Source organism: Acanthisitta chloris, unplaced genomic scaffold (genome assembly GCF_000695815.1).
Source record: "Acanthisitta chloris isolate BGI_N310 unplaced genomic scaffold, ASM69581v1 scaffold30814, whole genome shotgun sequence".
NCBI classification, from domain to species: Eukaryota; Metazoa; Chordata; class Aves; order Passeriformes; family Acanthisittidae; genus Acanthisitta; species Acanthisitta chloris.
The window spans coordinates 1-27,305 of NW_008670348.1; the positions used below are offsets into that span (position 1 = coordinate 1).

Genomic DNA, 27,305 nt, shown 5'->3' on the forward strand with positions numbered 1-27,305 from the left:
CTTGAGGGCTGGAGACATCCAGCCCGGGAGTCTGGCAGGCCTGGGGTTACTGGGAGCGCCGCCCCGGGGGTCGTGTGGGGGCGAGGGGAGCTGGTGGGACAGTGGCGTGCAGTCAGGTGTGGAGGTTGGGGGCACCCGAAGGGATGCTGCTGGGGATGGGGACGATGTAAATGTGGGACCTCCAGACGTGGGAGAGCCCGGTTGGGAATGGGGTCCTGGCAGCAGCTGGAGATTGCGGGAGACGTGGAGAAGGGGGTTGAGTCGGGTCTTGGCAAGAGCTGGGAGACTTGGGAATGCTGTGGAGAGGCTTTGTTGGGATGTCCAGCCTGCCTGGAGTTGATTCAGCCAAATTGTGGAAGGTGTGATAGTGGGTTGGGTGCCTGGAGGGCTGTGGAGCAGGATGGCAGTGACACTTGGCCTGAGGAGGGAAGGAGCGATGGAAGAGCCTGGTGAGGATGGAGGACAGTTTCAGGGATTGGCTGTGAAGAGTCTGGGAACATCTGCAACTGTAAATGGACACTGAACAATCCAGCCAAAGTGGGAGGAGGCCACTCTGGGGCTTCAGTCCTGGCTATAGGAGTTGAGGGAGCAGCGGGAGAGTTTGCTGAGGTATAAGGGCTGGTTGTTGATAAATAGCCTTAGAAGGTGAGTTCAGTCATGGCACAGAGAGCCTGGATGGAGTATTTGAGTGTTCAGGGGTGGGCAGGACTGAGGAATAGTCCTCAGGGGCTGGAAGAAAACTGCCAGTTGGGTGGGATGGACAGTCTGGTGAGTCACTGGGAAAACCTAGTCAGCATTGGTTGGCTAAGATAGTTTGCTGGGATGTTATGTGCTCTGCCAGGGACTGGGGAGATGAGGGACAGTGTGGGCCAGAAAAGACGAATTAAGAATACACTGTGGGAAGGGCTGGAAGTGGAGTTTTGATGCGGATGACAGATCTCAGGGAGGAAAGAAGCATTGAAGGAGAAAAATTAATTGTTTGAGAGGTAGCAATGTGGACTGAAGGAAGGAGTTAGGGTCTTGGGTGGAGGGCAATGCTGAGAGACTGGTGGGATGGCGAGGGTGCAGTGCGGCCTGAATTGAGGTCGGGGTAAGGTTGTACGACAGACCAGAGTGTTGGAAACAGCTTGGGTTTAGATGCCAGAGTAGTTGGGGTGGGACAAGTGGGATGCTGGCAAAGTTCAGCTTGAACTCAAAGGAAGGGTGAGGGTGGGCATGAGAGAGCTGTGGTGGGTGGGGAGCTGTCAGTGAGGATATAGTGTGAGCAGAGAGCACAGGCAGAGGGAAATACCCGTTAGGAAAGAGCTTTGCTAAGGGCAAAGCCTTATTTTGTCCAGGAGCCCTCTGGATACAAGCTGAATTTATGCAAGTGGACAGCACAGGAGGAGGTGTAAGCAAGAGCTGCAAAGGCAGCTTCTCACCTTCACTGGTCTAATTCTGGCTGCATCCCCACCTGCTGAGCTACAGAGAAAGAGATTGAGATAAGGTCTGTGGGATCTGCTCTATTTTAGATGAGCTGATGCTGGAGTATGTCACACCAGACACCAAAGCCATCACAGGATGGACATCTGCTAAGATGAGGGCAACTGCCTCCAGCAGTGCAGTGCATTGTGGGACACATTTGGCCTGCAGCTGCCAAATCTGCTCTTCTGCCTTATGATGTCCTGATAAGCTGGTGCAGCCTAGGATCTGGCTGCTCTTATCCAGGCACTTGGTGTGTGGAGAGGCTGGGTGTTTTCCACTGTTCCTGTTATTTGGTACAACATTTTACTGCCTCTTTGTCTATCTTCCATTTCTAGGAGTTGTTTTTGGAACTGTAGCCTCTCAGGCAGGGTGGGTGGCACTTCAAGGTGCCTGGTGGACTGGCTGGACTTGGGCAGAGGACTGCAGGGCGCTGCAGTGTCTCTCTAGATTCTCAGCTTTCACCAAAACAGAATGATTCTTAGTGGTAGAAACTCTGAAACGGCAGCAAATACATCCAAAGCATCTATGGCAGCCTGGGGGTGTGGGTCAGCAGTCAGAAGTGATTCAGACAGCTTGATGTAACAATTTACTGCTTGTCATCTGAGCTGTGGTAGCTGCCTGTGAGCATGTTTGTGGCATCTCCTCATTGCACTGCGAAGTGCTTAAACCCCCTTCAACCACTGCTTGCTCCAGCTCCAGTGATGAGAGGGTTAATGCTGAGGTTTAAATTATTTCAGTGTTCATCCAAGTGAATAAGTACAGAGGGGAAGTGTCTCCTCCTGCAGAGCACACCAGCATTTCTCACAGCTGTGGGACAGGGGTGGTGGAAGGTCATAGGTGGAGCATGGAGAGAGAGATGGGCCATAAAACTGCATAGCGTGAGAGATTTGTATTGCTGAAGCCTTTGGTGCTGTTAAGCAACATCTGTGGTGGGTGAATGGCAAGGGTGAAGCAAAGCTGCTGCATGAAAGGATGTGCTGCTTACCAAATTTTAGGAAATGCTATGTGAAGCAGAGCTTGTGGCTTTCTCATCGCTGTTATAACAATCTTTACCAAGAGAGATGATATGTTACTGATAGATGCTGGGGCCAGAGGATGGCTGGTGTTTTTTCTAAAACCATGGATTGAAGATTACGTCATTGTGTCAAAACCAGAATTGTCAAAGTGTGGCCCCATTTTGCAGCTGAGGAAACTCTGTCATGGAATGTCCAACTGACACTAGGCAGAGCTAGTGGAGGGGATGAAATACCAGCACAGTGAAATGCATAGTCAGGCATATTTCTCCTGGTCTTGAGCTCATGTTTCCAGGAAAACCAGCATCTATCTCTTGCCTGCTCTAAGTGTACCTAATACCCAGAAATTCTTTCTTTTGTCCCTTGCTGATTGGCAGTAAGGCTCTATTGAAAATGGCCCCATTAAAAAAGTGCCTTTAAGGGTTTTAATAGTGCCTCACTACTTCAGTTTCCCAGTACAGTTCCATGTCATGATTTTTGGTTTGTTTTCCGGATTCCTAAGAGGTTGATATGAGAAACTACCCACAGATAGGAGAGTATAGCAACCACTGGCCAAGACTTTGAAGTTCTGAAACCAGACCGAGACTGCTGACGTTGTCCAGTACTGGGCATCACCTCTTCTCTGTGCAGGGCAAAATGCTTCCTTCAAACTTGCTAAAACCAGAGGAGTTTGATTTTAATTATGAAAAAAAGATTCATGCTGGTATTGGTTAATACATCAAACTGGGAAGTGCTGTGTGACCTCCTTTGACAGAAAACTATGTTAGTAGGTTTGAGCTGGAAAAACTCTGTAGGTGACTTGACTCCATTAAATTTTGGATTTCAATGCAGGAAAGAAAGTCTGCATTGAATGACACCATATGGTGGAGACATGCAGCAAGCAAATGATTTTTTTGGGAGTTTTGCCAGAGTAAGAAGTATTGAATAAACTGTGCTCAATAGATTAATTTACTTTGGTTGTATTTTGAAAAAGACTGGGTGATTTTATGACCATTAGTGACATTTGCAGTTCTGCAGCCGAAGATAAAGGTAATCAGACGTCTTTCTTCAGGGCACCAGCTAATCAGTGCAGTTGTCAGGAAGGACTCCCCTCCTCCAGCTCTGTGTGTGCAGGATTGCACCCTGGATGACAAATGTAGCCTCAAATATCCACTGCGGAAGGCAGGATATTTGGCTCAGCTAAGCCCCTCATCCTTCCCCATGTCAGCTTCTCCTGCCCGACTTTATGAAACCATCACATGCACCCTCTATCTTTAACTTGCTCTTTAAGAATGGTGGACTGCAACCATGTTGCTTAATTAACAGTAAATTGGGGGTCAGAGCTGCACTAAGTGGTATGCAGGCAGAACATGGAGATGTTCCCCATGTCATGGAAATAAGGTCTGAGGGGAGAGATAACCAAATGATAGGAGTGAGGAGAGTCCAGGACAGGTTTGAACTTGACATGTTCACTGCCTAAACCTCATCAAGGATTGTAGGTGTGGCAGAGAAGGAATTAGCAGAAGAATCGTGGGGTGGTTTTATGGATAGTTTGTGAAGTTTCTCCCACGGATGTAGGGAAGGCACAGAGGTTTGAGAATAGAGCTCAGCAGTGCTGGGGCTGTGGGGAGACAGGAGCCACCACCTCCGTGGCAAATGTGCTTGGCTGGGAAGAGCCTTGAGGATGACAAGGAGAGGCTTGTGGTTGCAGGAGCAGGGATGAGAGCGTCTGTGCCGGGGTATAGAGGTGAGGGAGATGTGGTCACAATGACAGGTTGAGCTGCTGAGCTTTGTGGCTGCGTTGCATCCTGGTGAATTGATTTGATTCTACCTAAATATCCACATCTGGTAGATAAGCAATTGCTGGCAACTGAGGGTGGTTTTATTTTAAATTCATTATCTGAGCTTTGTGGCTAATAAAGTCAAACAGAATACATTTACTTCTCGTTCCTAATAGGAATCCACTGTGCTCTGTAGCAGTTTGTGGGCCACAGTTTTTATCCATACCCCATGTATCCAGCCCTCAGTACAAGGGGAAATTGTTCTTTCCATTATGGCTTTATATTGCCAATCTGATACAATATTTAAACATATTATCTCAATGCTCTGTTTGTCCCAAACCAATTTTTGCTTTGGCCTATAAAGTGAATCTTCATTTCAGTGGCTCCTGTGGTACAGGATGTAGTTACATGCATCAGCTAGTTCAAAAGACCCATATACAGCATGGATTTAAAACTGAATAAACCCACAAAAACCTTAGCTAGGACTATAAATGTCACTGTACTTTTATATATGTCTCCTTTTTTTTAAAAAAAAAGAGAATAGGATTACTGCATGCAGCTATAGCTAAGAGTCCTTTGATAATTTGGTGGGTATTTTAAACCTAGCAATGATATACTTTCATAAAACCACACGTCCCTGTTTGCTGAAGGATGCTAATAAGATGGTTAGCTTTGCTTTCATGCTCGATGTGTTTATGAGTGCTCTTGCCCATTTAGTTGCATCTCTGAATTTAATGCCCCACTCTGATTTCACAGTAATTGCCAGGAGTCTCTTTTTCTTATTGTATGTCCCCACTCACTGTCTGGAAAATGCAGTCTCCTCATTGCTGACCCCATCAGTCTGTCTCCTCATGGTGCTTGTAAAGCAAACCCTCTCCACCAAGGACAAAGATGTTTTTAAACAAGCCGATCTGATATAAAACATAGTTTGCTTAACCCAGAGGTGACCAAGAAGCAGTTGCTGTCTGACTGTGCCCAGCCTTGAGTTGCTCTGTATGGCTGCCCTTCTCCAAAGGCTGCACATGCTGCCATGCCGTGCTGTTCATTATCTGAACAGCATCTGCAGTTCCCTTCTCTGTTACAGATGCCGCAGTCTGCTTAGTTTTGTGCAAATGACACACTGCCCTTATACTCCTGTGAGTTGTCTCTGCCGTTCCTCACCCAGCTAACGTCTCCACTGTCCTGCTTGAGACTTGTCCTGCTTCCACCCTGGACACCCCAGTGAGCAAGTGCCACTGGCCTGGCTACCATGCAGGCACTCTGGGCATCCCCCTTCCCCACTGCAAGTTAAGTCCCAGCACTGAGACATTTGTTACTTGCCCTGCTTCCAAAATCTGCTCCTCCTCTGTTGCTTCTGATCATCCTCTTTGCACCAAATTTTCCCATTTCATGGCTTTCCACATGACACCTCCCATCAGTAACAAAGGTTTGCTTTCTGACTCTCATCAGCCCATGTTAGTTTGAGCATTGTGCTCGGGACCAAAGAAGTGCTTGTCCATCACTGTGTGTGCAGTAACGGCTGCTTGTCCCACATAGCAGTGGCATGCAGCAGAGAACTCGACTGAGTTATTTTTTCCAGTCTACTAAGCTGTCAGGAAATGCTTTCTGTCTTCCCAACCAGTGTGCTCATAAGACCAATTACAAAAAAAAAAAAAAGTTAGAAACCCATCTGTGCATGGCTTTCCTGGGTTTTAAATCTCCACTAACTATAGGGAGAATGCTGGGTGTACATTTTAAATACTATTTACAAAATAGTAACAATCATAGTAACCAATTTGGCTCTTGATTTAAGTTGTGCATACAGACCATGTAACCTCTGCTGGCAGCTACTGAAATTAAGTCCGCTCCTCTATGTTGGCTTGCTTGTCTTCCAGCCTTTTAAATCAGCTTACTTTATACCTTAGAGAATAGTTTTATTTCTATATATATCTCCTCTTCTATTTGCTACCCCAGATAATCCTGTGATCAGCCATGCAGCAGTGTCACTTGAGTAGAATATGGAACGATGCTGATCGTTTTCTCATAGGCTGTCACACTAGCCCAGAAATAGCATCCGTCTACAATGGGAGAAGCTCCATTAACATTTACAACTGTTCCTCTTCCCGACCCCTGAGAATTGCTCCATGGTAGATAAGCAATACTCTGTAATACATTTCTTTGCACTCAGTATTTTGGAGTTGAATTCTGAAATATAAAGGCGCCTAATCCTGATCTGCTCTGGGATACACTGCTCTGCTCTTAGCAAGTGGTGCTGTGAATAGGATTAGCATTTCAACAGCTTCTTTTTTTAACTGTGAGCAATAAACTAAAATAATAGGGCCTGATTCAGAGCTCTCCAAAGTCGGCAGTAGTGCTTTGGCTGGTGTGTGTTGGCTTTGGGTCAGGCCCATAAGAATGGGAAATTCAGTGTTTTCCTGGAAAGGAAGGAGAATGTGTGAATTTTAGAGTTCCTGCTCCTGTGGGGTCTGTCCACACCGAGCTGAAATCCACGGATTTACAAGCCAACAAACACAACTGTAAATTTGACAGCAGGTGAAAAGAAAACGTGTTGCTAGTCATGCAGTTTAAACTTGTGCTTTTTAATGATGTCAAGGGCACTTAGGACATGTATATAAACAAGTAAGCATTAGAGGTATTTCTGCTGCTGTTCCTTTTCTCTTCCCTTGGACATCGTCAGGGCAGAGCATGGGTTGGGCACTGTGGCCAGGATAAGCCATTGGGCTGGGAGGGCTTGCAGCAACTGGCCACAGTGAACACAGCCCTTCAAAGTCATTAACTACAGGCCCATGGGCAAGAGCCAGCTGTGAGCATCTGGCTCTGAGGGCTAGCACGTGGTGTTACAGGCCTGTGCACTTCAGTACCCTGAGCCTGCTTACAGGGAGGTAAGACTGCAGTTTGCTGTTCCGTGCACAAGCTCTGAATTTCTGAACCTCAGCATTCCACGGTGCTTTCTAAAAACACAGCAACAGTGGCAATCTACGGCTTTGTACAGATATCCTTAGAACCCAGTTTTACTAAGTTCCTTCTCCCTGTTTCTTACGTGGTGTGTGTGAATTTTGAGCTGCGGCTGGTAATTAAATGGAAAACCAATAAATTAGTTCAAAATCGAAAATGCGTAGAGGAGCGGATCGAATGTCACATGCATTTGAATCTCTGTGAATTACTGAAAGCTTTGGTGTTGCGACCTGTATCTGTGTCCTTTCCAAAGCACTCTGCACCTCGGAGTGGTGTGGTGAGCAATCGGAAGCAGTGGTTTCCAAATGGCTGAACTGGGGCTCTCCTGGAGTGGGCACAAGGGCACTGCTGGAAATGGGGGATGCTTTGCAGCAGTGACAGTTGTGCTGCATCCTGCAGTTCTTTATCTTGAGGACAAGTTTCTGATTGCTGTGATCTGGAGGGGATCGGGAGCAACCTTCAAGGCTCACATAGTCCTTGGCTGCCAGCTGGAATATTTAGAGGGTTTAGTTCCTCATAGCAACAAAGCACTTCACAACATTTAACTGATTACACCCTTGCAGGTCGGCAAGAGGCATTGTCTCCATTTTGCAAATGGGAGAACAAAACCGGTTGAGAGATAGGCCCCATGGGCTCAGGTTTCTGCTGATATTTGAACTTTCTTCCTAGTGCTGGGTTTTAGTGGGCTTCAACAAGGGAATTGTCTGAGAGAGACAGAGCAGGAGTGCTGAGGGGGTCCAGAAAGGGCTGGAGGTGTATTCGCCTCCTGGATTTGCTCAGGCAAATTAGTTGCAAGGGCATCTGTGTCCCCAGGCAGGGTCTCAAGTGTGGTGTGTGCTGCTGAGGCTCTGTGGAGCAGTCCCTGACAAGCAGGGTGTGCAGAGCAGTGCAGCAGCAGACCCAAGGACACCCAGGCTTGTGTGGCCTCGCAGCCTGCTCCTGTGCCCCTCTCCTGTGGGGCTGGGCTGGGCAGCAAGAGGCAGGTGGAAATGGAGTGATTTGCATCTCTTGGTTACGTGCCAGGATCCGGAATATTTTTCTATCCATTTTAGAGAGGTGCAGGTGTCTGAATGGTAGCACTGACAAAAGCTTGGGTGTGCTGCTATAAGGTGCACGGTTGTAAACGAGCTGACCTGCATATTCTGTTTCCTAATCCTGAGTGATACTGTCAGCTCAGAGAGCTGAGCCTGGCTAATGACTGAAATCCACTGTGCTTTTCTTAGCTAGGATGTGTGGTGATCTGAGATAGTTGTTAAGTGCTACATCCTGAGAATCAGAACAGCATGTGCCCCATGGGCCCAGCGTGCTTTAGAGAGATAAACGGGGTTGGAGATGACGGGGGACTCACTATGAAAAGAACTGATGCCAGGTACATAGTAACCTGCAGTTAACTAGGAGGGAGATTAAATTAATGGGGTTTCCCCTCTGATAAAGATAATGAAGAGCTTGCAAGGACTTGGTTTGCAGCTCCTACACATGGTATGCGTAGGCGCTGTCTCCCTGGCACGAGGAATGCCAAACAGCTGTGTGACAAGAGCAGTGCAGCCTGCGGGGCACCCCACTGCATGACATTCATGGTGTCTGAGACATCGTCGATACTCTTGAGATGAAAGAAAATAGGGGCAAGGAGGAGTGGGAAATGAAATGAGGACAAGGACTGCAGAAAGGGGTTCAAGGTGTCCTGGGAGCCACCACCATACAGAACCCATTTCAAGGCAGGAGGGCATGACATGGTGAGAGGAGAGAGTCAGGGGGCAAATAACAGCTATGATCTCTCTTGTGGATTTAGGGTTTACTGTCAATCCTGCGCAAACTAAAAAGCACCCCAGACCAAGAGGTGAGAATCCTCCTCTTGGGACTGGATAATGCAGGCAAGACCACACTCCTGAAACAGCTGGCATCAGAGGACATCAGCCACATCACACCAACACAGGTGAGGAAGACCTTTCCCTGCACAAGGCAGTTCTTGTGGTCCCACCTGCCACCTTATACAGAGCACTAATGATTCAGCAGTCTTTCACTAAAAGGGGGAGCAACTGGAGCCTGGTGCACCATTAAGTTTCTGTGTTTTCTGTCTAAGACGCTTGCTGAAGGAGCCAGAGAGCATCAGGCCAGATCTGTCAGGTAGTGCAAAAGTGGATGAGTGCCATAGAGTTGTGCAAAAAGCTTTTGGGTCACACTAGGGTTGCATGGATGAGACTTTGTTCCTGTTGTCCTTGCTGATCAGAGGACATGTACAGGGGATGCTGCAGCACGGGGCAAGCCCGTGTCTCTTTGCATCTTTCACCTAGCCAGCTCCAAGGGTCATAGAATCATAGAATCAACCGGGTTGGAAAAGACCTCAAAGATCATCGCATCCAACCCTGTCCTGCATGTCCTGCAGTGCTCCTTCTCTAATGCCCCTCTTCCCCTTTCACTGAGCCTCCCTCAGGGTTGGGGAGAGGGATGTCTCCCATCAGAGGCACTGCAGCATCGCTCCAGAGGAGGTTGCTAGAGAGCTATGGGAGATGCTTCCCCCCACCCTGTAGCTGCCTCCCAGAGCTCCCAGCCGCAACACCCCAATTCCAAGCCCTGGTCCCCTGGGTGGTGTGGCAGCATGTTGCCAGCCCACGCCACATCCTGTTTTTCTACTTGAATGCACTTTCAGTTGGTGCTCTAATTGATGAAATGGACCCTTCAGACGTGCAGCTGTTGCTCTTTAAAGCCCGGCATTAGCTGTGTTGTGTCGAATTGAGTGGAGACCTCTGGCTTCATGTTAGCTGGGGCTGTCTACTCAGCTTTCACCCGCTCAATCCTGCATCTCACAGCAGCCTTGTTTTCTCCTTATCTGCAGCTCTCCCACCTCTTCCTGCACGCACCCTGCTGAGCCCTCCCAAGGTCCTGACTGCATCATATGTTTCCATAGCCATGACAGCATCAACCCTTGACCCAAGAGCGCTGGCAAACCAATGTCTTGGCAGCTGTGTTCACTTTCACCAGTGCCTCTCCCACAGCAGATCCATCTTTGTGGCTGCCCAGCCCATCTCACTGCACTGCACATTGCAGGCATGGGATATATAAGGTGTTCATGTCTGCCTATAAACATGCTCCAGCCATTCAAGTTTATGCTCTATGTGGCTTTGTTTCTGCTCGTTTCAGGGCTTTAACATCAAAAGTGTACAGTCTCAAGGCTTCAAGCTGAATGTATGGGACATAGGCGGACAGAGGAAGATCAGGCCGTACTGGAGGAACTATTTTGAAAACACTGATATCCTTGTGAGTATTGGCTGCAGTTGAATGCTGTGTTCATGCAATAGCTTTCCAAGGTCTCAGCCAGAAATTCAGAAACAAGTAATGTAATGTCCCAGTCCTCAGCAACACCATTGCCATTGTAACAGGAGTTATTCTGAGCGAAATGGCAAGATTGGTTGGGTGCAGTAAGAAAAATACAGTAATGTTTGGAGAAATCATTCGGTTGTATGTTTTTACTTTCACAGGATGGTGCTGTTTATAGCCAGTTCCTTTCCTCTCATCTCAGTCTCCTTCAAATGAAAGAACATTAATAACTTGTAGTTTACCCATCTATAGCCCCTTTCACTGGAGACTCTGAAGGCCTGTCATGGACATTAGTGACTTAAGCCTTGTGTGTAGAGGTAGGTCAGTATGGTGCCCTTGTTTTCTAGTTGGGGAAACCGAGGCACAACAATTAAATGTTATGTCTGGCATCAGATAGGAAAGCTCTGACTGAGGGACATAGAGAAACCTTTGTCTTTTCTTTTGCTCCTTTGATCATAAGACTGTCTTTTAATGATTTTGACAACTTAGCTGTAATTACCTTACAATTAGCTGCAGATGACTACAATTATATTTACAGTGCAGGACCTTTGTGTTTCCATGCTGGAGCACAATGACCTGGGACCCTCCAAGTGCTGTCTTGACTAGTTTCAAAGATCACCTCTACCATACAGACACATATGCCAGGATGAAGGCAGGTTGGAGGCTCCAGGCCTTTCCTCACCCCAAGCAATTTTGCCTGTAGGAACAGAGTAAAGGCAAGGTCTGCAGGGCTCCCATGGGAAAGGGGGAAGCTCTCTTGGAAAGATGCCCTTTGTCCCTCCTGTCACACACACATACTGATGTTTCAGGAGCTTCAGTGCACTTCCATGGAAAGATCAGTGCAACTAGGAATAGGACTCTCTACACTGAGGCTCATGTCTGGGTCCTGAAAGGCCTGGCTGTGCCTGCAGGTTTAGAAAACATTGTCCAAATGAAGCTGTTATTTAGATGTCATGAATAAACCCTTGGTAATCTCTTTTCCCAATCCCCTTTTTGAGCCTTAATTTGGAATTTGAAGTTTGAGGGCAGCCACCAGTGCATAAACCTGGTTGTTTCATTTTGCAAAGGCTAACGGTGAGATCTTCCTAGGGGAAGGATCTAGGTTTGAGAAACGAGCAGGACACATATCACGTGCTCCTCTGTGGCCACTGAGAAGAGACACATGCTGTGGCTGTGAGGTGATTGTGCCCACTCAGCCCAAGCTCTGCCGCTGTGTGGCAAGGAGGCAGTAGGTGTGTAGATCTAAGTCAGCCCTGCAAAGCAGCAGCTATGGGATCTCTGCCTGCTATGGCAGGTGCTCAGGCTGCAGAGGCTGTGCAACCACAAAACAGTATCTTTAGGACTGCTGGCAAAGGCAGTGAGCTACACTGGCCTGTGGGCTTCCAGCCTTCCCAGTGTGTGCTGCATGGGAGGTGCAGAAATAAAGGTGAATTTGAAGACTGAAAGAGATGAAAGCAGTTGTTTTCCCTGCCCCTCTCCCATCCCAGTTAACACAATGTACAGAGAAAACACTTCTTTTCATACAAGTAAGAAAATAGGTAGATAGAAGTAGAGTCAGTTTTGGGGGAAGCAGCAGTGTGAATTCAGAGAAATAGCTGGTGCACAGACAGACCTGAGCTCCCCTGCCTGCACTCCATCCTGACACTCAGGCCCAAACTGGGAGATCTCGGCATATTGAGGCAGTGCTTTCTCTGCCCATACACACCAAAACTGGGATCAAGTATATGCTGATGGCTCTCTCTGTCTTCTGCCAGTCTTCACCCCTGTTTTAGCTAGTAATTTTACCCTCTGACAAACCTCGTGCAGGTTGTGCATCTGTAAATTGAGCCAACTTATCCCTCATGTTATTTCTTTATCTAGTCCCACCGCTTGCAATTTCTGCCCAAGCCACTTACTCCAGATTGTGTTTTGGCATGTTTCTCAGAGGAGGTACCCAGCTTTATAGGATTTTTTTCTCAAAGCTTCATTCTCCAACATGGTGTTCAAACTGGCAAACTATGCCACCAAGCCAAAAACAGGCTCTTGTGTGGCCCTGGTTATAGAAGGAAGTTGGAGATGAGGTACACTACAGTTCCCAGGGCCCCCTGCTTCTCTCTTCTCCTAAACTGTATTGCACAAAACAGAAAGGACCCTCTAAAGAGTATTAAAAAGCAGGAAGTGATTACAAATTCAAATCCATGCAGGTGCCTCTGAATGAGAGCTTGGTCTTGCATCACACACCTGTGATATTTGGAAGCTTAACCCAGGCAAATAAGGTGTGGATATCTGGCTGATTGCATATTCAGTCAGGCACCTGCAGCTATTTGGCACAGTGCTTGCTGGTTTGGAAGTAGGCACTCGGCACATACTTTACTTTTTCTGTGCTGTGCTTTTGTGGCTTTCGCCCCGAGCACTGTTGTCTCCAGTTCTCATCTTGCAAAATAGCTCCCAAGCAAGGAGCGGAGCGGTGCAGGAGAAAGCTTCGATGGTTGGGACTCCAAGCTCTTCCTTGCCAGTTAGAGAAGTACTGTAATATGGGAGGTGCTGCCTTTCAGTTGTGAAGCAATACTCGACTCTTGCGTTCATGTGTTGCTGAACTTCCCCAGAGATGTCCCTTGGGAGGTCTGATGACAGTCCAGTCGCACTCCAGTACACAACTACCAGCCCTTCAGCCTCTTCCCTTCTTTTGGTCTGTGTTTCCTACCCCAAATGGGATGCACAGGGGTGGGTGCTTGGCAGGGCAGAGGGGACGGCTGTAGCTGATACTGTATTGGTGCATGTGCTTGGGATCACATTGCAGGGAGAGGCTGTGTCACGGGTGCCCATGGGCCTTTCCCCATCACGTGGCACCGCGGGCGTGCACGGCTGGCGCGTCCCCACGCAGCTGCGTCCAGCCCTCCCGCGTGTCCCCCAGCCCCTGTCAGCACACATCAGCCCAGCACTGGGAGCACCACAGACCCCAAGTGATCTGCAGAGAGGTCTCTGAGGTCGCTCGGTTGCCTCCTCAGGCCTGGCACACAAATTCTCCTGCTGTGTGTTGGGTCCCATTTCAAACAACTCGAATGCTGCTCATTAACTGAGTGCCTATAGTTTAATAGATATTGCTGCTAGAGATCTTCCCTCCCCCTGCTCTTTGGTCAAATGTACCCTGGAAGCATGGAGTCTTATGCTGAGACTGCCTGCAAGGATGCCATTTATCTTGATGGCGGGGTGCTGTGCTCATCTATTCCCTGAAAACCAGGCTGACACTTGCTCCCTGTAAGCCACCAAAGAGCATGTAGATGACATGCTAGCAGCTTCAATCACTACTGATGGGGAATGGCAGGGACTGGAAGCAAAATGTTCAGTGTTTGTCACCAGTCCTCTCCCTGTCTGCTGTCCCAGCATCCTTCTTCAAAAACCTTCCCAAACCAAGCAATGAAAAAGGGATACCAGGCTATTTTTGCCTGAGCGTTATACAGAGGTTCCCTGTTTTTCAAGATGTAGCCTGATATTTGTGTGCTCTGAACTGCTGTAGCATTGCTAAGTGAGAAGGAAGAGTGTCTGGACTTACTAATTATGTATTTAGGGGGACCTTTGAGGAGCCTTGTAGCCTGTGCAGAACAAGAGCTGCCTTCACTGAGAAGGCTCATTTACATTTACAGAAAGAATTCAGCATGTGCCATGCTGCCTGGAGAGGGTGGAGACCCCTTCCCAAGCCAAGGAGCCTGTGGGCTAGGGGATCCCCCCTTCTCCATACCAAGGGACAGGTGTCTGATTGGGACCATGAGAGGTGGTGCCCGGCCCTGAGGTGGTGGCAGGACTGTGCTGTCCATCTTTGTGAAACAGCTGTTCCCTGTCTTTTCCATCATCCTGGAGGACAAGCTGGCAGATGAAGATGGAGTCTTGCAGGAAGGATCCAGCCCTCCTCCCCAACCAGATGCTCCAGGAGGCTGTAGTGAGATCACTTGATGGAGAGGAACTCAATGTCCCCAATATATTCATGTGTCCCTTGAGTGCCATTGTGTGCCTTGGTGGCTTATTGAGGAGGAGATGCTAGAGGGCAGCACGGCACAGTCACACCCGTGCGGAGCTTGTACACTGCTTACTGGGGTGAAAACCATGTCTGGCTCCCCAGGTTTTTCCCTCCTGTGTTCAGCTTCAGCTTGTCAGCAGGTCATTTGAAGCCGTACCAGCAGTCTCCTGTTCTCTTCAGATAACAGATGCTGTGGAGATGGTGAGAGCATCCCCAGTACTCACCAGTACTGCCCCCAGCTCCTGTCTGATCCTGCCCACATGGCTGTCCACCCCCAGCTTTAAAAGAGGTGGTTCTTCTCCTTTCAGAACATCATTAAGTTTTGTCAGCATTTGCTATAAATAGTAATGAGGGTGTTTGTGCCCAAAAACTTAATTATTAGGCTCAGCTTAAGCACGTGCTGCTGGGAAGAGTAACTTCTCCTGTCATTTCTTTTTCAGATCTATGTCATTGACAGTGCAGATAGGAAGAGGTTTGAAGAAACGGGTCAGGTAAGTTACTTATGCCCAGTTGCCTTTGAAGTAACTCAGTGCTTCTGAGTGCCCCTTGCTCACAAAAGTTAGGAAGAGGATTTTGTTGTTTATGAGGGAAATTTGCATTTCAAGAGACTTGCCTTTCAGCATCAATGTAGATTATTTTGGTAGATGTGAAACAAGGAAAATAGGTAGCCTAATTCCATTTAAACAGAACAGTTTTCATTAATGTTATACAATAATAGCAAATGGAGCCTCACACTGAAAGCAAAAACTTCTCCAAGTCCTTTAAACCTTGCCAAACCAAGACCCTGAGGAATCCTATTTTCTTATTTGCAAAGTTGAAATGGAAATCATATTGTCTCTTGGATGTAATTAAAAAAGCCAAGAACTTTCTAACTAGGACTGGCCAGAAAATAAGATTTCCGTTTTGCAAAGTTTTGATGTTTTGTAACATTTTGTGTTTTAGGACTTTTGAACTTTCTTTTGTAAAATTCAGAAAGTGACAATGTCCCAAAATAGCTAGCAACAGATTTACCCCCCAGAAACAGGAGATTTAGATTAAAGCCCTCTGTTCTGCCTGATTTGAAGGAGGCACTTGATCTTTTGCCTCTCAAGGGTCATGGACACACCCTAACAGCAGAACTGTTGGTTGTTCTTGGGATGGAGGGAGTCTTTCCCTTGCTGGAGCTATTTCATTTTATATCAGTGATTAAATATTCATTGAGCAAAAGAGAAGGAGAGGAAGCAGAAGCTTAGAGCACTTGCCTGAGTCAGGCGGAGTCAGCCTGGACCCCTCATATTTCCACAAACACTTTTGGTTTCAATAAATCAGCCGTGTCAGATGAAAGACCTATTTTGTTGAAAAATTCCCAGCCAGCTCTGTTTATAACTCCTTTCTCATCCTGGTTTCCAAATCAAACATTTCTTTTTTGGGGATGGAGTCGTATTTCCACTGCAGTTTAGCATCTCCCCGATGGCACTGGTTTAATCCAAAAGTTTCTATCCAGTGGATAAAAGATGTTAGGACAGTATCTGAGAGCGTGAGACCTTTCCAGCTAAATGAGGAGCCCACAAAAATCTCATGTACTCATTTGTCTGCAATGCCAGCAGTCCCTACAGGTTCAAGTTCCGCTGAGTTTGTCATACATTCCTATAGGGAAGTGACTGGAGACTGGGTGCTTGTTTCACATGAGACCATTGCACAATCTTAGGCATGAAGTATTTCAGCCATCATTGATCCACCACAGATTCAGATTTGAGCTGTTAAAAAATTCTCTTTGAGTCACCCAGTTTTGAATGAACAAACGTGTTTTTCCAGATGCCACCCAATGTGTGCTGTGCATATGGAGCCAAAATCCAGCTAGTAAAGCTGATCTAGCTTGTCTTCAGCTAGCCAATGCCTTCAAAAGCATCAGTACTTTCTTGTGAGAGGGACATTTCCATTTCTGGTGGGGGAAAAAATGTCCTCTCCTGTTCAAATTGCAGTGTATAAAACTTGGAACAAACCCCTGAAACTCATTATTAGCAAAGATATCAGGGCGGGTGTCAACGGCTGCTCAGGTACAAATGCCAGTCAGGCAGTAACTCAAGACGTCTTCCTCATACTGCCAATTTACATGGGTTTTGCTGTTTCATCATATTTGGTCTCCTGGGCTCAGGGACTGGTAAAACACAGAGTTGTAGCCTTTAAGGCAACTGCTAATTTCAGACCAAAATGAAGATTTTTGTAACCTGTAATTGAAAGAAATAGCTTTTGAACCTTGGGCAGCGATGATTGTATACATTTTTGCTCTCTTACAATAAGATCTAGGTTTCACTGGAACACACTCTTCTAGCATTTGCCCTAAATATATTTCTAATTAGAGACAACCACTGGTGGTTGAAGGTTTTCTTCCCTTCCCTCTCAACGTCTTCCCCCCACTCCACTCCCTTGTAAATGATACAGGAGCTGGCTGAGCTTTTGGATGAAGAAAAGCTTAGTGGAGTCCCCGTGCTCATATTCGCTAACAAGCAGGATTTGCTGACGGCTGCCCCTGCTTCGGAGATTGCCGAGGGTCTGAACCTGCACACGATCCGGGACAGACTCTGGCAGATCCAGTCGTGTTCAGCTCTTTCAGGAGAGGGAGTACAGGTGAGGCTCTGGAGAAGGCTTGCTGTGCCAGCAGGCTGTCTGTACGAGATTGGTGATCTGCAGGGTGGGGCTGGACCGCTTGCCTCACCGAGGAGGGTCAGCACAGCCAAATCCTTGCAGTGCAGAACGGGGTGGGAAACACACGTCTTGTTGCCTGTGCAAAGGGAAGGGAGAGCTGTGGGCCCTTGGGACCTCTCCATCCCCAGGAAAGTGGAGATCAATTGTCTCCCCACTCAGGAGCCATTGGCTAGGCCAGATGAAAACATTGATTTATTTTAAAGAGACTGCTGTCAGGTTAATCATTTTCACAAAACAAATCGTCTTTTACTATTAACCCCTTTGACTGTTACCAGTGTGCACTTCAGAAATCTGATTTACTCCACTACTGATGTCATCTGGCATTTTGCTCAACCCAGAGAGAAAAACTGATCAATTTTTCTGATCCAGAGAAATGCAAGAGTTGCACACGGGGCAAGGACCACTTCTAATGGCAGCACGTGGGGCAGCAAAAACCCACAGAGGTGCCTGAGCAGAACTGTAATAGCTGTGTCTTGGGCTCCTGTGCTGTAGCCAGTTCCTGCGGTATAGTAGCTCTTTGTAATGTAAATGGGACCTAGGTTTGTTTATTTCACTCTTAGGCTTTCCTGAATTAATGAAGTATTTGCAGTGCTCAAAATCCGAGTACTCCCTTCACTGATATTTAAAGAAACAGAATGGTGAAGACATTTATCTTCATTGCAGTTTCAGTAAAACCTTATTTGCAGATGCTACAGGGCTGTTCAGGATAGTCAGATCTCGAGCTGAGTACAGAGAGCTGCAGAAGCAGCCTGCCATACTGAGTGGGCAGTAAAATGGCAGATGAAATTCAGTGTTGACAAGTGCAAAATAATGCACATGAGGAACAACAATCCTAACCATATTCATACAACGATGGACTCAAAATTATCTGCGATTACTCAGAAGCAGATCATTGGGAACAGCAGCTTAGTGCTCGTCAAAGGCCAGAGAGGAAAGCCCCAACGCTAGGCAATCATAAGAAAGTAAACAAGAAACATCTTTTCTAGCAGGTTAAAGAATCATGGAGTACAACAAAAAATTAGGTTGAATGGTCTTCAGGAGATCTTTAGACCAACTTCATGTTTAAAGGAGGTATAACTTTGAGTCTAGAGGACGTTGCTGAGAGCCTTGTCCAATCAAGTTATAAATATCTCCAAGCATGAAGATTCCACATCCTCTCTAGGTAACCTCTTCTAGCACTTAACTAATCAGAAAAAATATTGTCCATATATCTGCTCAGAATTAGGAGAGATTTGAGAATCCGCTGTTGAGAATGATCAGTAGCACAGAGTGGCATCTGTATACAGGGATAATAAATAAATTAGGACTTGCAGCTTGGAAGAGAGGGGACATAGAGTGGGAACATCTTCTGGCTTTATAAAATAAGGTATAAAAATGTCAGATAGACTGTATGCTATTTTTCAGATTGCTAGAGGAAGGGTGTTCCTAATGAAAAAATTAGACAACATCTTAAAAGAAATAAAAATAAGTGCTTCTTTGTGAGTTGGGTAATTACATTGTGGATCTCATTGGCACAGGATATTGTGGAGACCAAACGTATCAGTTGGTTCAGAAAAATACTAAGTGAATTGCTGAAGAAGGGATCTGTAGGCAATCACTGACTACTAAGATCTGCAGGCAGCATTTGGCTGAGGAACAGCCCTGGCTATGGACTGGGAGGGAAGAACAGGGCAAGGGAGATTCTGTTCCTTTATGGTCTTTCCCCTGGCATCCAGAAGGAGGAGGATGCTGGCCTGGATGAACCATTGGTCTGATCCAGTATAACAGTTCTTCTGATTTAAAATTCTCAACCTGATGTTTAGACCTAAATGTAGTAGATGGTGTTGCCTAAAGGGCCTTTACTTACTTAGCTAAGATACAAATTCAGCTATGCTGCAGCCAGTCTTGTGAAAGGCTTCAACTCTGTTCAGAAGTGGTGGTGATAGAGGGAAATGCATTCCACGCTGGCAGCATATATTCCAATCTGAAGAAATGTGATCAGGAAAGTGAGGCTGCAGTTGACAGGTTTTCAGGCAGGCATAGGTCACCTTCTTCCCTCCTCCAGGCCTTCCTCTAGTTTATGGAAGCCCAAGTGAGCTCTCCAGCTGTGAAGGGGCAGTAAAACAGCAGATGAAATTCAGAGATGTGTGTTGGATGTGGAAGAACTAAATGATAGAAAGTGGCAGTTTCTGTTCATGTTCTTTGAAATATGCCTCCTCCTCCCCAAACGCTTCTTCAATGATAGCACCTTCTTACTGTGCCTCCTCCTTGAGGTGCAGTGCATCCCTATACATTCAGTAGCATAAAATACACAGCCCAATACCTTCTACCTGGGAAATGAAATCTGCTTCTGCATTCACTTCCAGAAAACAGAAGACCAGAGCTAAATAAAAGTGTTTTCAGACCTATATAGTTTGTTCATCATGCTTATCTAGACAAATTAATTTAGATGCAGGCCAGATAATGTCCCACTTTGTTGTAAGCAGTCTCATTTCCCTAAATACTGCAGCTTATTCCATAAATGATTATTGCAGAAAGGTCAGGGAAGTAGCAAACTCTTTGTAACTTACAGAAGAAGCCCTACATTTCGCTTTGGCCATAACTCCAGCCCTGTCAAATCAGACATCAAGAATGCCAAGCTCTCCCTTTCCTTACAAATTGAACAAAATGGTTCGGGAGATGGTTTTTAAACTAAACCTGGACCAGCCTGGGAAGAAAGGTCCTTTCTTCCCTTCAGTCCTGGGACTCTAAGGAGAGGTCAACATGCTCAAGATTTAGGAGAATAAAAGAATTTGTTTAAAGAGTGAGATTAAGAAAGATGTTTTTGAGAACTGCGGTACACAGTATCTCTACCAGTGGCTCAGAACAGGAGCTCTCTATACGTAGTTGAATCTCAGGTCACTGCTTTAAGGACTTCTTTGAGAAATGACAATGAGTGACAGCAAAATAAATGAAGACATGGAAGCATCAGGTATTCAGAATGAAAGCCAAGGAGCGAGCACGCTAACCCTCACTGCTGATGGACTATATTGGCTGGAGCAGAATTGGAGACATCACTGGTGGAAGAGTGGTGGCATATCTTGTACTGACCACATTCAGGAACAGAGTTTATAGGGGAAGATTTTTGTGATAGCTTGAAGGGAGAGCAATGAGCAAAGATAAATAATGCCAATACATGAAGGAGAAATAGTTTGAAGGTCATTTAATTAGTTTAGCTGCTAGCACCATGGTGTACAGAACTGGGTAGTTAAGACTGGGGATTTCAAGGTTAATGAGATAAGATTATGGTTAATAGAATGATATAAATTTAGAGAATTTAACTATTATTTGAAATGGGTTATTTAATAAAACTGTTAATTAAGGGGGGAATCCATATAGTCATCTTCTCTTTTAAAATTAACCATTGGGACTCTGGAAGAGGGGCCCAGCAGTGTCCTGAAGCAGGCTCAGAAGAGAGGTGACTGGGTTAACTGGAAACCCCATGGAGTGTCTCTGGATGCCAGCTGGTAGCCCCTGTTATGCCAAATGAAGTCTTCATTATCTCCCAACTGTAACCATGGGCAGTGCGTGTCGTATTAATCAGACTTCACGGTGCCATCGAGGGAGGAATGGCATCCCTCTTGCTTACAGGCTTTTTCAATCAAAATATCTCCTTGGGTCTCCTTCAGCCCTAGTCAGGAAAGCAGGAAAGCCTTTTCTCCCTGCCACAGTCATCTGGGCTCTGCCTCTGGAGCGGAGTCCTGACCAGCCTACCCTGAGACCCTTGCATAGGGTACAGCAAGTGAGGGAGGTGATCACTGAGGTCAGCAGAGGAACATAAGGGAACTGCTGTCTCACAACAGCTCTCTGGTGCTCTCTGGTCTCTTGGGGTTGTATTTGTGACCAGATCTCCAACTGTAGCACTTGGCATGCAAAAGCTATGTATATTCCACCCTGTCCAGCTGGGGTGGGGTGATGGCAGGCAGGACAACTCTGCTTTGCAGCCTGCCCTCTTGCTGGAGGTGTTATTTAGGGGCTAGGATGTGATATTAAACATGACTCAAGGCTTTGGAGCAATCTGTGCTCTGCAGCTTGTTTCTTCTCTGAAACAAGAGTCTCGGATCAAGGCAGCAGGAGTTCAGCCTGCCCTGAGGAACTGTCCTCCAGAATGATGCTGCAGCATATTGTGTCCAGAGTCTCCCAAACATAATGGCCCTCTGGAGACCATTAAAAGCCAGTGAAACTGAGAGTAGCCACTAAACTTCTCTAATTTATGCCAGAGCCTGTCTGGCCCAAAGGACTGTGGGAAGGGCTGATCCTCCCTCTCCTCCCTGGCTGTTTCAACCCAGCTGAGAATGAAGCCAAAGACCTAAGTTACATCTATCCTGCGATTCAGCACTTTCATAAGGGCAGGATTCAAACAGGACCCCCCCGGCAATGTGGTATCCACAGAGCTTAGGTTTTGTCTTAAAGATGTCTTGGTGAGGGCAGGCTGCATGGGGATCTTCCACATCTTAACAAGTTTCTGAAGCTACTTGTAAATGTGATTTAAAACCAGTTTCGATGACTGCAGCTCTCCTGGGGCAGGCAGAGCCTGTGCTTGTTGAGGAAAAGCAACCATATTTCCAGACTGCAGGGCAGCGTCTTCTGATTTTTAAGCAGGGTGAGGAGAGAGTGTGCGGCCCTGCATCAGGGATACAAGGTCTCAGAGGACAAAAAAAAAAGAACTTGCACCCAGGCAAAAAGCAATGGATAATGCACTTGCAGGAGCCCGTAAAAGCTAGCCTGTACAATGACTGGAGGTGCAAGGAAATGACAGATAATGAAGGCATAGCTCTGGCCGTGCAGAGGGAGAAGAAAGTGACAGTTAAAATAACGCATACCAAAAATGCTAGAGATGGAGAATTTTGCACTTGCCTGACCCAATTTGTTATGGCAGACAGAGGATTACATGAAAGAATTAAGCTTTGCTGTCCTTAAGGTCACATTAGGGGTCACAAGTTTGTGGCCTTGCCTGATCCCTGGCTTGCAGGGGAGCAGAAATTGGGAGGCTTTTTATGGGGTGGAAAGGACTTGTTCACTGTGTTTGAAGTCAGATTACTTCACTCCCATAGCCGCAAAGCTGATAATGCAGAGAACAAGCAAGCAGTGGGCTAATCTTAAGCAGGACTTTTTATTTCTCCCAGGGAAGGCTCTACCAGTACTTTCCCAAAGGGCATTAGAGTACAACTCCCTTGGCACAGTAGCAGATGGGACTGCAGCAAGGCGGGGTTGTGCCGAGCAGCATTTCTCTGCAAGGAGCGTTATCGTCTTCCCAGGGGTTCTCTCTCTTTGCTTTGGTAAAGTTTACTAGCTGCTTGTTAAGGAGCTAAGAGAGGCAAAGCTGAAAGATCTGAAATCTTTCCCTGGCTTAGTTTTCCCAGGGTTGATTTGAGGCTGGAATACTAATATTGTTTCCTTCTCCATCCTCAGAGTACCTGCCAATGTCTCTGTGTCTCAACAAAGCAGCACAAGGACATCTATCAAGATCTAAATGTTACTGTAGGGATTGTGCTTTCTTCACAGAGCCAGCTTTTAAGCATGCAGATATAGGGACAGAGCGTGTAGGGACAAAGGATGAGTTGATTCCTTGAGGACTTGACTCTTTGAAGCACTCCTTCCTGTGTGCCTTTCCCATACTAGCTCTTTGTGTTTGTAGCAGCTTCCCTGGATTTCTGTGTCTTACCAATGCTCCCATCCTGCTTCAGACCTTAGGTAGAAAAACTGCAAATGTGTCTTTTGCTTTCCATTGCATTTGCCATTCTCCAAAGCAACTGGGGACACTGCAGAATGAGGACTTGACTCTTTGAAGCACTCCTTCCTGTGTGCCTTTCCCATACTAGCTCTTTGTGTTTGTAGCAGCTTCCCTGGATTTCTGTGTCTTACCAATGCTCCCATCCTGCTTCAGACCTTAGGTAGAAAAACTGCAAATGTGTCTTTTGCTTTCCATTGCATTTGCCATTCTCCAAAGCAACTGGGGACACTGCAGAACACACACCCCTCAACAAAGTTGGACCAGAAGCTACGGATGTAGCCAAGGAAGGCATCTCACACATACCTCTTTGATACAGCTGAGCATGCTAATTTTCCCTTTATCACTGTCAGACAGGGAGATATTTACAATTAAATGTGATATTTTTCTGTCAGTTAACTCGTGCCAGAAGAGAGTTTTTAAAAATCTGTTCCTGCTTTAAAAGTTTGGTGACCTACTTAGGTATTTCAAGCCTGTTTGGAGTTCACCTTTCCTCTTGCATTTTGCTATGTCATTCTTTTGCCCTCGTTAAATGCTTCATGCAGCCAAGCTCCCAGCCATGGTAAATCCCATCATAAACTCTGCTTTATGACCCTCGCAGCGCTGGTGCTGAAACAGTCTGTCTTTCCCCTTGCCGAGCTCCCCAACGGCAGCAGGCAGAGTTTTAATCACTGTGAATTCAGGTTGTGGTCAGATTAGGTAGAAGATAGGATGCGTGTTTGTTGTTTTGCAGTGATGTATTGTTTCTGGGATTACTGTGCTGAATAGCTGAGGGTGTCAGCTGATATTTATTACTTTAAGCTGTCTCAGCTGTTCTGGTTCAGCAAATAAACCTACATTCAAAATGAATGAGGAGCTCTGCTTGCCTTGTATGCCATGATGTGTGCAAATGTGATTATTGCTTCCGAGGCAGGGGAAGCTGAAATCATTGTGGGAGCATTTCTAGTTATTTATTTATTTTTACTCTTTGCAGGCAATCATGCAGATTTCTAAAGCACACAATCAAGTCAAAGGCTTGACACCTCTCCTCCTAGCCCCATTGTTAAACCCTGGCATTCCTCTTGCAGGGAATCGCTTCCTCTCTCTCTAAAGTGATAAGCTTTAAACCAGCCATTGATTGCTTAAGGCATTACATGTTTTACACCTAGGTTATCAGTGTTATTGAAAGGGGAAGACACAAAGCTACTGGGCCTTAAAATGAATCTACTGCTCATCTTTTCCCATTTGCTCTGAGGATTTCAGACAATTTGTTTTACACTGATCTCTGCTGTGAAGATAAATAAATGAAACTGGAGACATCAACCCTCCCCAAGGTTAGAGTTAGAAGTGTTATTAGTGTAGGTCCTCATCTGCACCCCAGCACAAGCTAGGCTCACTTATTCTTTATTTAACACAGCAACAAGGGCTGATTTCAAAAGTTGCTGCTCCCCTTCAGATAAGAAGTGTCACATAGCACAGCTATCAAGGTGAATTGGTATTTTCAAGTGAGAACCTCTCTGCTTCTGATTAAGCCCTGAGGACTCCCTCTCTTCTCTCTTAACTCTTTAGCTCCCCTCTGATGTGGCCACCACCTTCATGGCTGAGGGGCAACATACAGTCATGGCAGTGGGACTCGGCTCACCCGAAGGGTCTGCCACGCTGTGCCTTTGGCCATCTGTCCTTTGGGAATTCGAGGTCCTTGGCAGACTTCTGGCAGTCTGGGGATAAGGATGTGGGAAGCCAGCAACACTGCTGCCGTGGGGCTAGCAGCGATGCTGGCTCAAAGGCTGTGACCTTTCTTAGGGTCTAACTGTCGCTTTAATCATCCAGAAACGACCACTGAAGATAAACAGTGAAATCCCCCTGCTCCGAACTCTAAGGTGGCATTTGCCCAATTTCCAAGCACAAAGATGTGCTGCTCCCCTCTCATCCCCAAACCCCGACCTGCCTCCTTTTTGCCCTCCACCTCCCTGTCAGCAGAGGTACCTCGTAGGCAGGGTAGAGGTAGCGGATTTGATGGGACACAAATATGAGGACACTGTGCATCTTGTGCTCCACTGTGCTCGTCTCCTAGGGGATAAGTGACAGGAGCAGGTGAAGTGCTACTTTGGCTCTCAATAGCATATACCATTCTGTGATCTCAGCAATAAACTCACAAATCAGGCATTCACAGCACAAGTGTTGCTGTCCCGCTTGCAGTGGCCAGAAAAGTCACCCACATGCTTTTGTAGAGATACTTAGAACATGACCACATTGCTTCTCACTGAACCCTTGTGGGCCCATTTTCTGTGGGGGCCCCGAGGAACAGGGAGCAGGGTCCACATCTGGTTATTGCAGTGACTTTTGTGAATCTGGATTTCATGGCTTAAAGATGAACAGAGAATTAGAGCTGTATTCTTAACAGGGAGCTGACTGTATAATGAACAGTCCCCTAAAATCCAGAGTCTCAAAGACAAGATGACTTGCCTGAGGTTACACAAATCGTCTGTAGCCAAACCTGGAACTGAGCCTTCATCTGCCACTGACATACCTTGACTGCAAAGTGATCCTTCCTCGAAGGACCTACACATAACGACATGATGAGACAATGATACTCTTTATGGTCAGATGAAAGATTTAATAACCTCTGTATGACAACATCTACCAAGCAAGGAAGCACTTATTTTTTTAACTGCACAGAGGGGCAGGCAGGGGGCAGATTGAGGAGGCAGAATGTGGTGCTTACAGAATGGTGGTGGGGTGGGACTGGGGATTCCTTTTCCCTTTGCTTGACTAACATTACCTTTCTCTGTCTGAAGGACGGCATGAACTGGGTGTGCAAAAATGTCAGTGCTAAGAAGAAGTAAAGTGTTCTGAGCTGCATGGAAATGGAGGAGCGGTGGGAGCAGAATTCTAGCCTGAAAACACTAATTTGCTGCTTTCTGACCAAATGTTTTTCCATCTGTGCACAGCTACAGCTGTTAAAAGAAAAAAATAGAGAGAGAAAAAAGGGAACAACATCGTTTTAAACCTACTGCTGGATTTGGAACTTGACCTGCTCTTTAGTATCGTTTTTTTATCCTAATAAAGGAATTACATATTTCCTCCCTATGCATAAATAGTATTAAATGTCTGATTAGCAAGCAAGTTTATAAGCAGAAGCAAGACTGATCCAGTGCAGAGCAGAGGGACTGGTTACTGTAGTTGCTTAGGTGCATAGGCCCTGCCCTATGTGCACAGTTGCTGAGGACACGCTCAGGTGTCAGTCACAGCTTCCCCTCAGTGACAGATAAAATGCAATTGTGTTACCAATTGTGGGTAGTTTCTTAAAATAAAGCTGCTAAGGAGTCATATGTGTAATGAGGGTAGAAGACTTCCACGTATTCCTATAGCCATAAAAGAGGAGTTTGATCGTAACAAGGCACTGTTGCATTGCAACACTGCTGTAGAAGGGAGAGAAGGGTTATACGTGTATAATTGAGGCTCTTTACAGTCAGAATAATGCAGGATGAGCGTGCCTAGGGCTTTTCTCACAGCTGAAGGAGAATTTAGCCCAGCATTTCACCTTGAGCCAGCAAAAACGTGGTTCCTCCGTTCAATAAGTTCCATATGTGAGATTAGTCTTGATGTTGAACAATCCCTGTTGATTTTCCCGTGATGTTAAGGCAACTCTGCAGGAAAATGCAATTAAGTCCATGATTACTTTCTAGAATGAGATATCAGGTCCCAGGTTTCCTTTTTGAAATGTGCAAAATCTATTCTCCTACCCCTCCACCTCCGCATGCCTCACCCAGCCCTGCCAGGGACCCGAGGCACTGCCCCAGGTGGGCTGGCTGCCCAGGGCCTGAGGTCCCCAGCCCAGTGCCAGCTGCAGAGTGCCCTGGTGGAGGGTGAGGATCATGATGAACAGCAGATGGGAAGCACTCTAAAATGAACATTCATTCTTCCCCAAACTGGCTTTCCTCTAAAAGGATGCAGTTGCTGAAATAGGAAAGAGAATGTGTTTTCCACCTCCTCGTCCCCAGTTCAAACCTAGCCCCAGCTGACAGCGAGCAGGAGCGATTAGCACGCCAAAGCAGCCATGTCCTGCACCAAGCGAGCTCGGTGACTCCTGGGCCAGAGTCTAATGCACAGATGGTAAAATAATCCCACTGCCCTGCTTGCCAGCTTTGTTTGCTGCCTGCCTGCGAAAGGCCAGAGAATGACTAGGGACTGCACTACCCCTTCCACCTCCTGGAGAGGGACATGGAGAGGGCAGGATGGGGAAAGCTGCATGTACTAAAGCATGTGGCTTTACCACGCGTCAGCGAGTTGACTCATGGACCCAGGCAGACGGCTGACACCCCTGGAGCTCCCAGCTCTTTTTTCCTCCCTTCCCCTGGACGTCTCCACCTCACAGCACAAACATCTGC

The 27,305-nt window shown here is 46.6% G+C and overlaps 1 protein-coding gene across 1 annotated transcript; it reads left to right on the forward strand.

Annotated features, from left to right (window-relative positions):
• Positions 1-8,981: 8,981 nt before the first annotated feature.
• On the forward strand, positions 8,982-25,888 carry ARL3 (ADP-ribosylation factor-like 3; the record flags this gene model as incomplete). The annotated part of the gene is made up of 5 exons (XM_009073654.1): positions 8,982-9,125; positions 10,331-10,447; positions 14,942-14,992; positions 16,923-17,108; positions 25,713-25,888. Coding segments are annotated over 5 exons (546 nt in total), but the record flags the coding sequence as incomplete, so codon positions are not given.
• Positions 25,889-27,305: the final 1,417 nt, after the last annotated feature.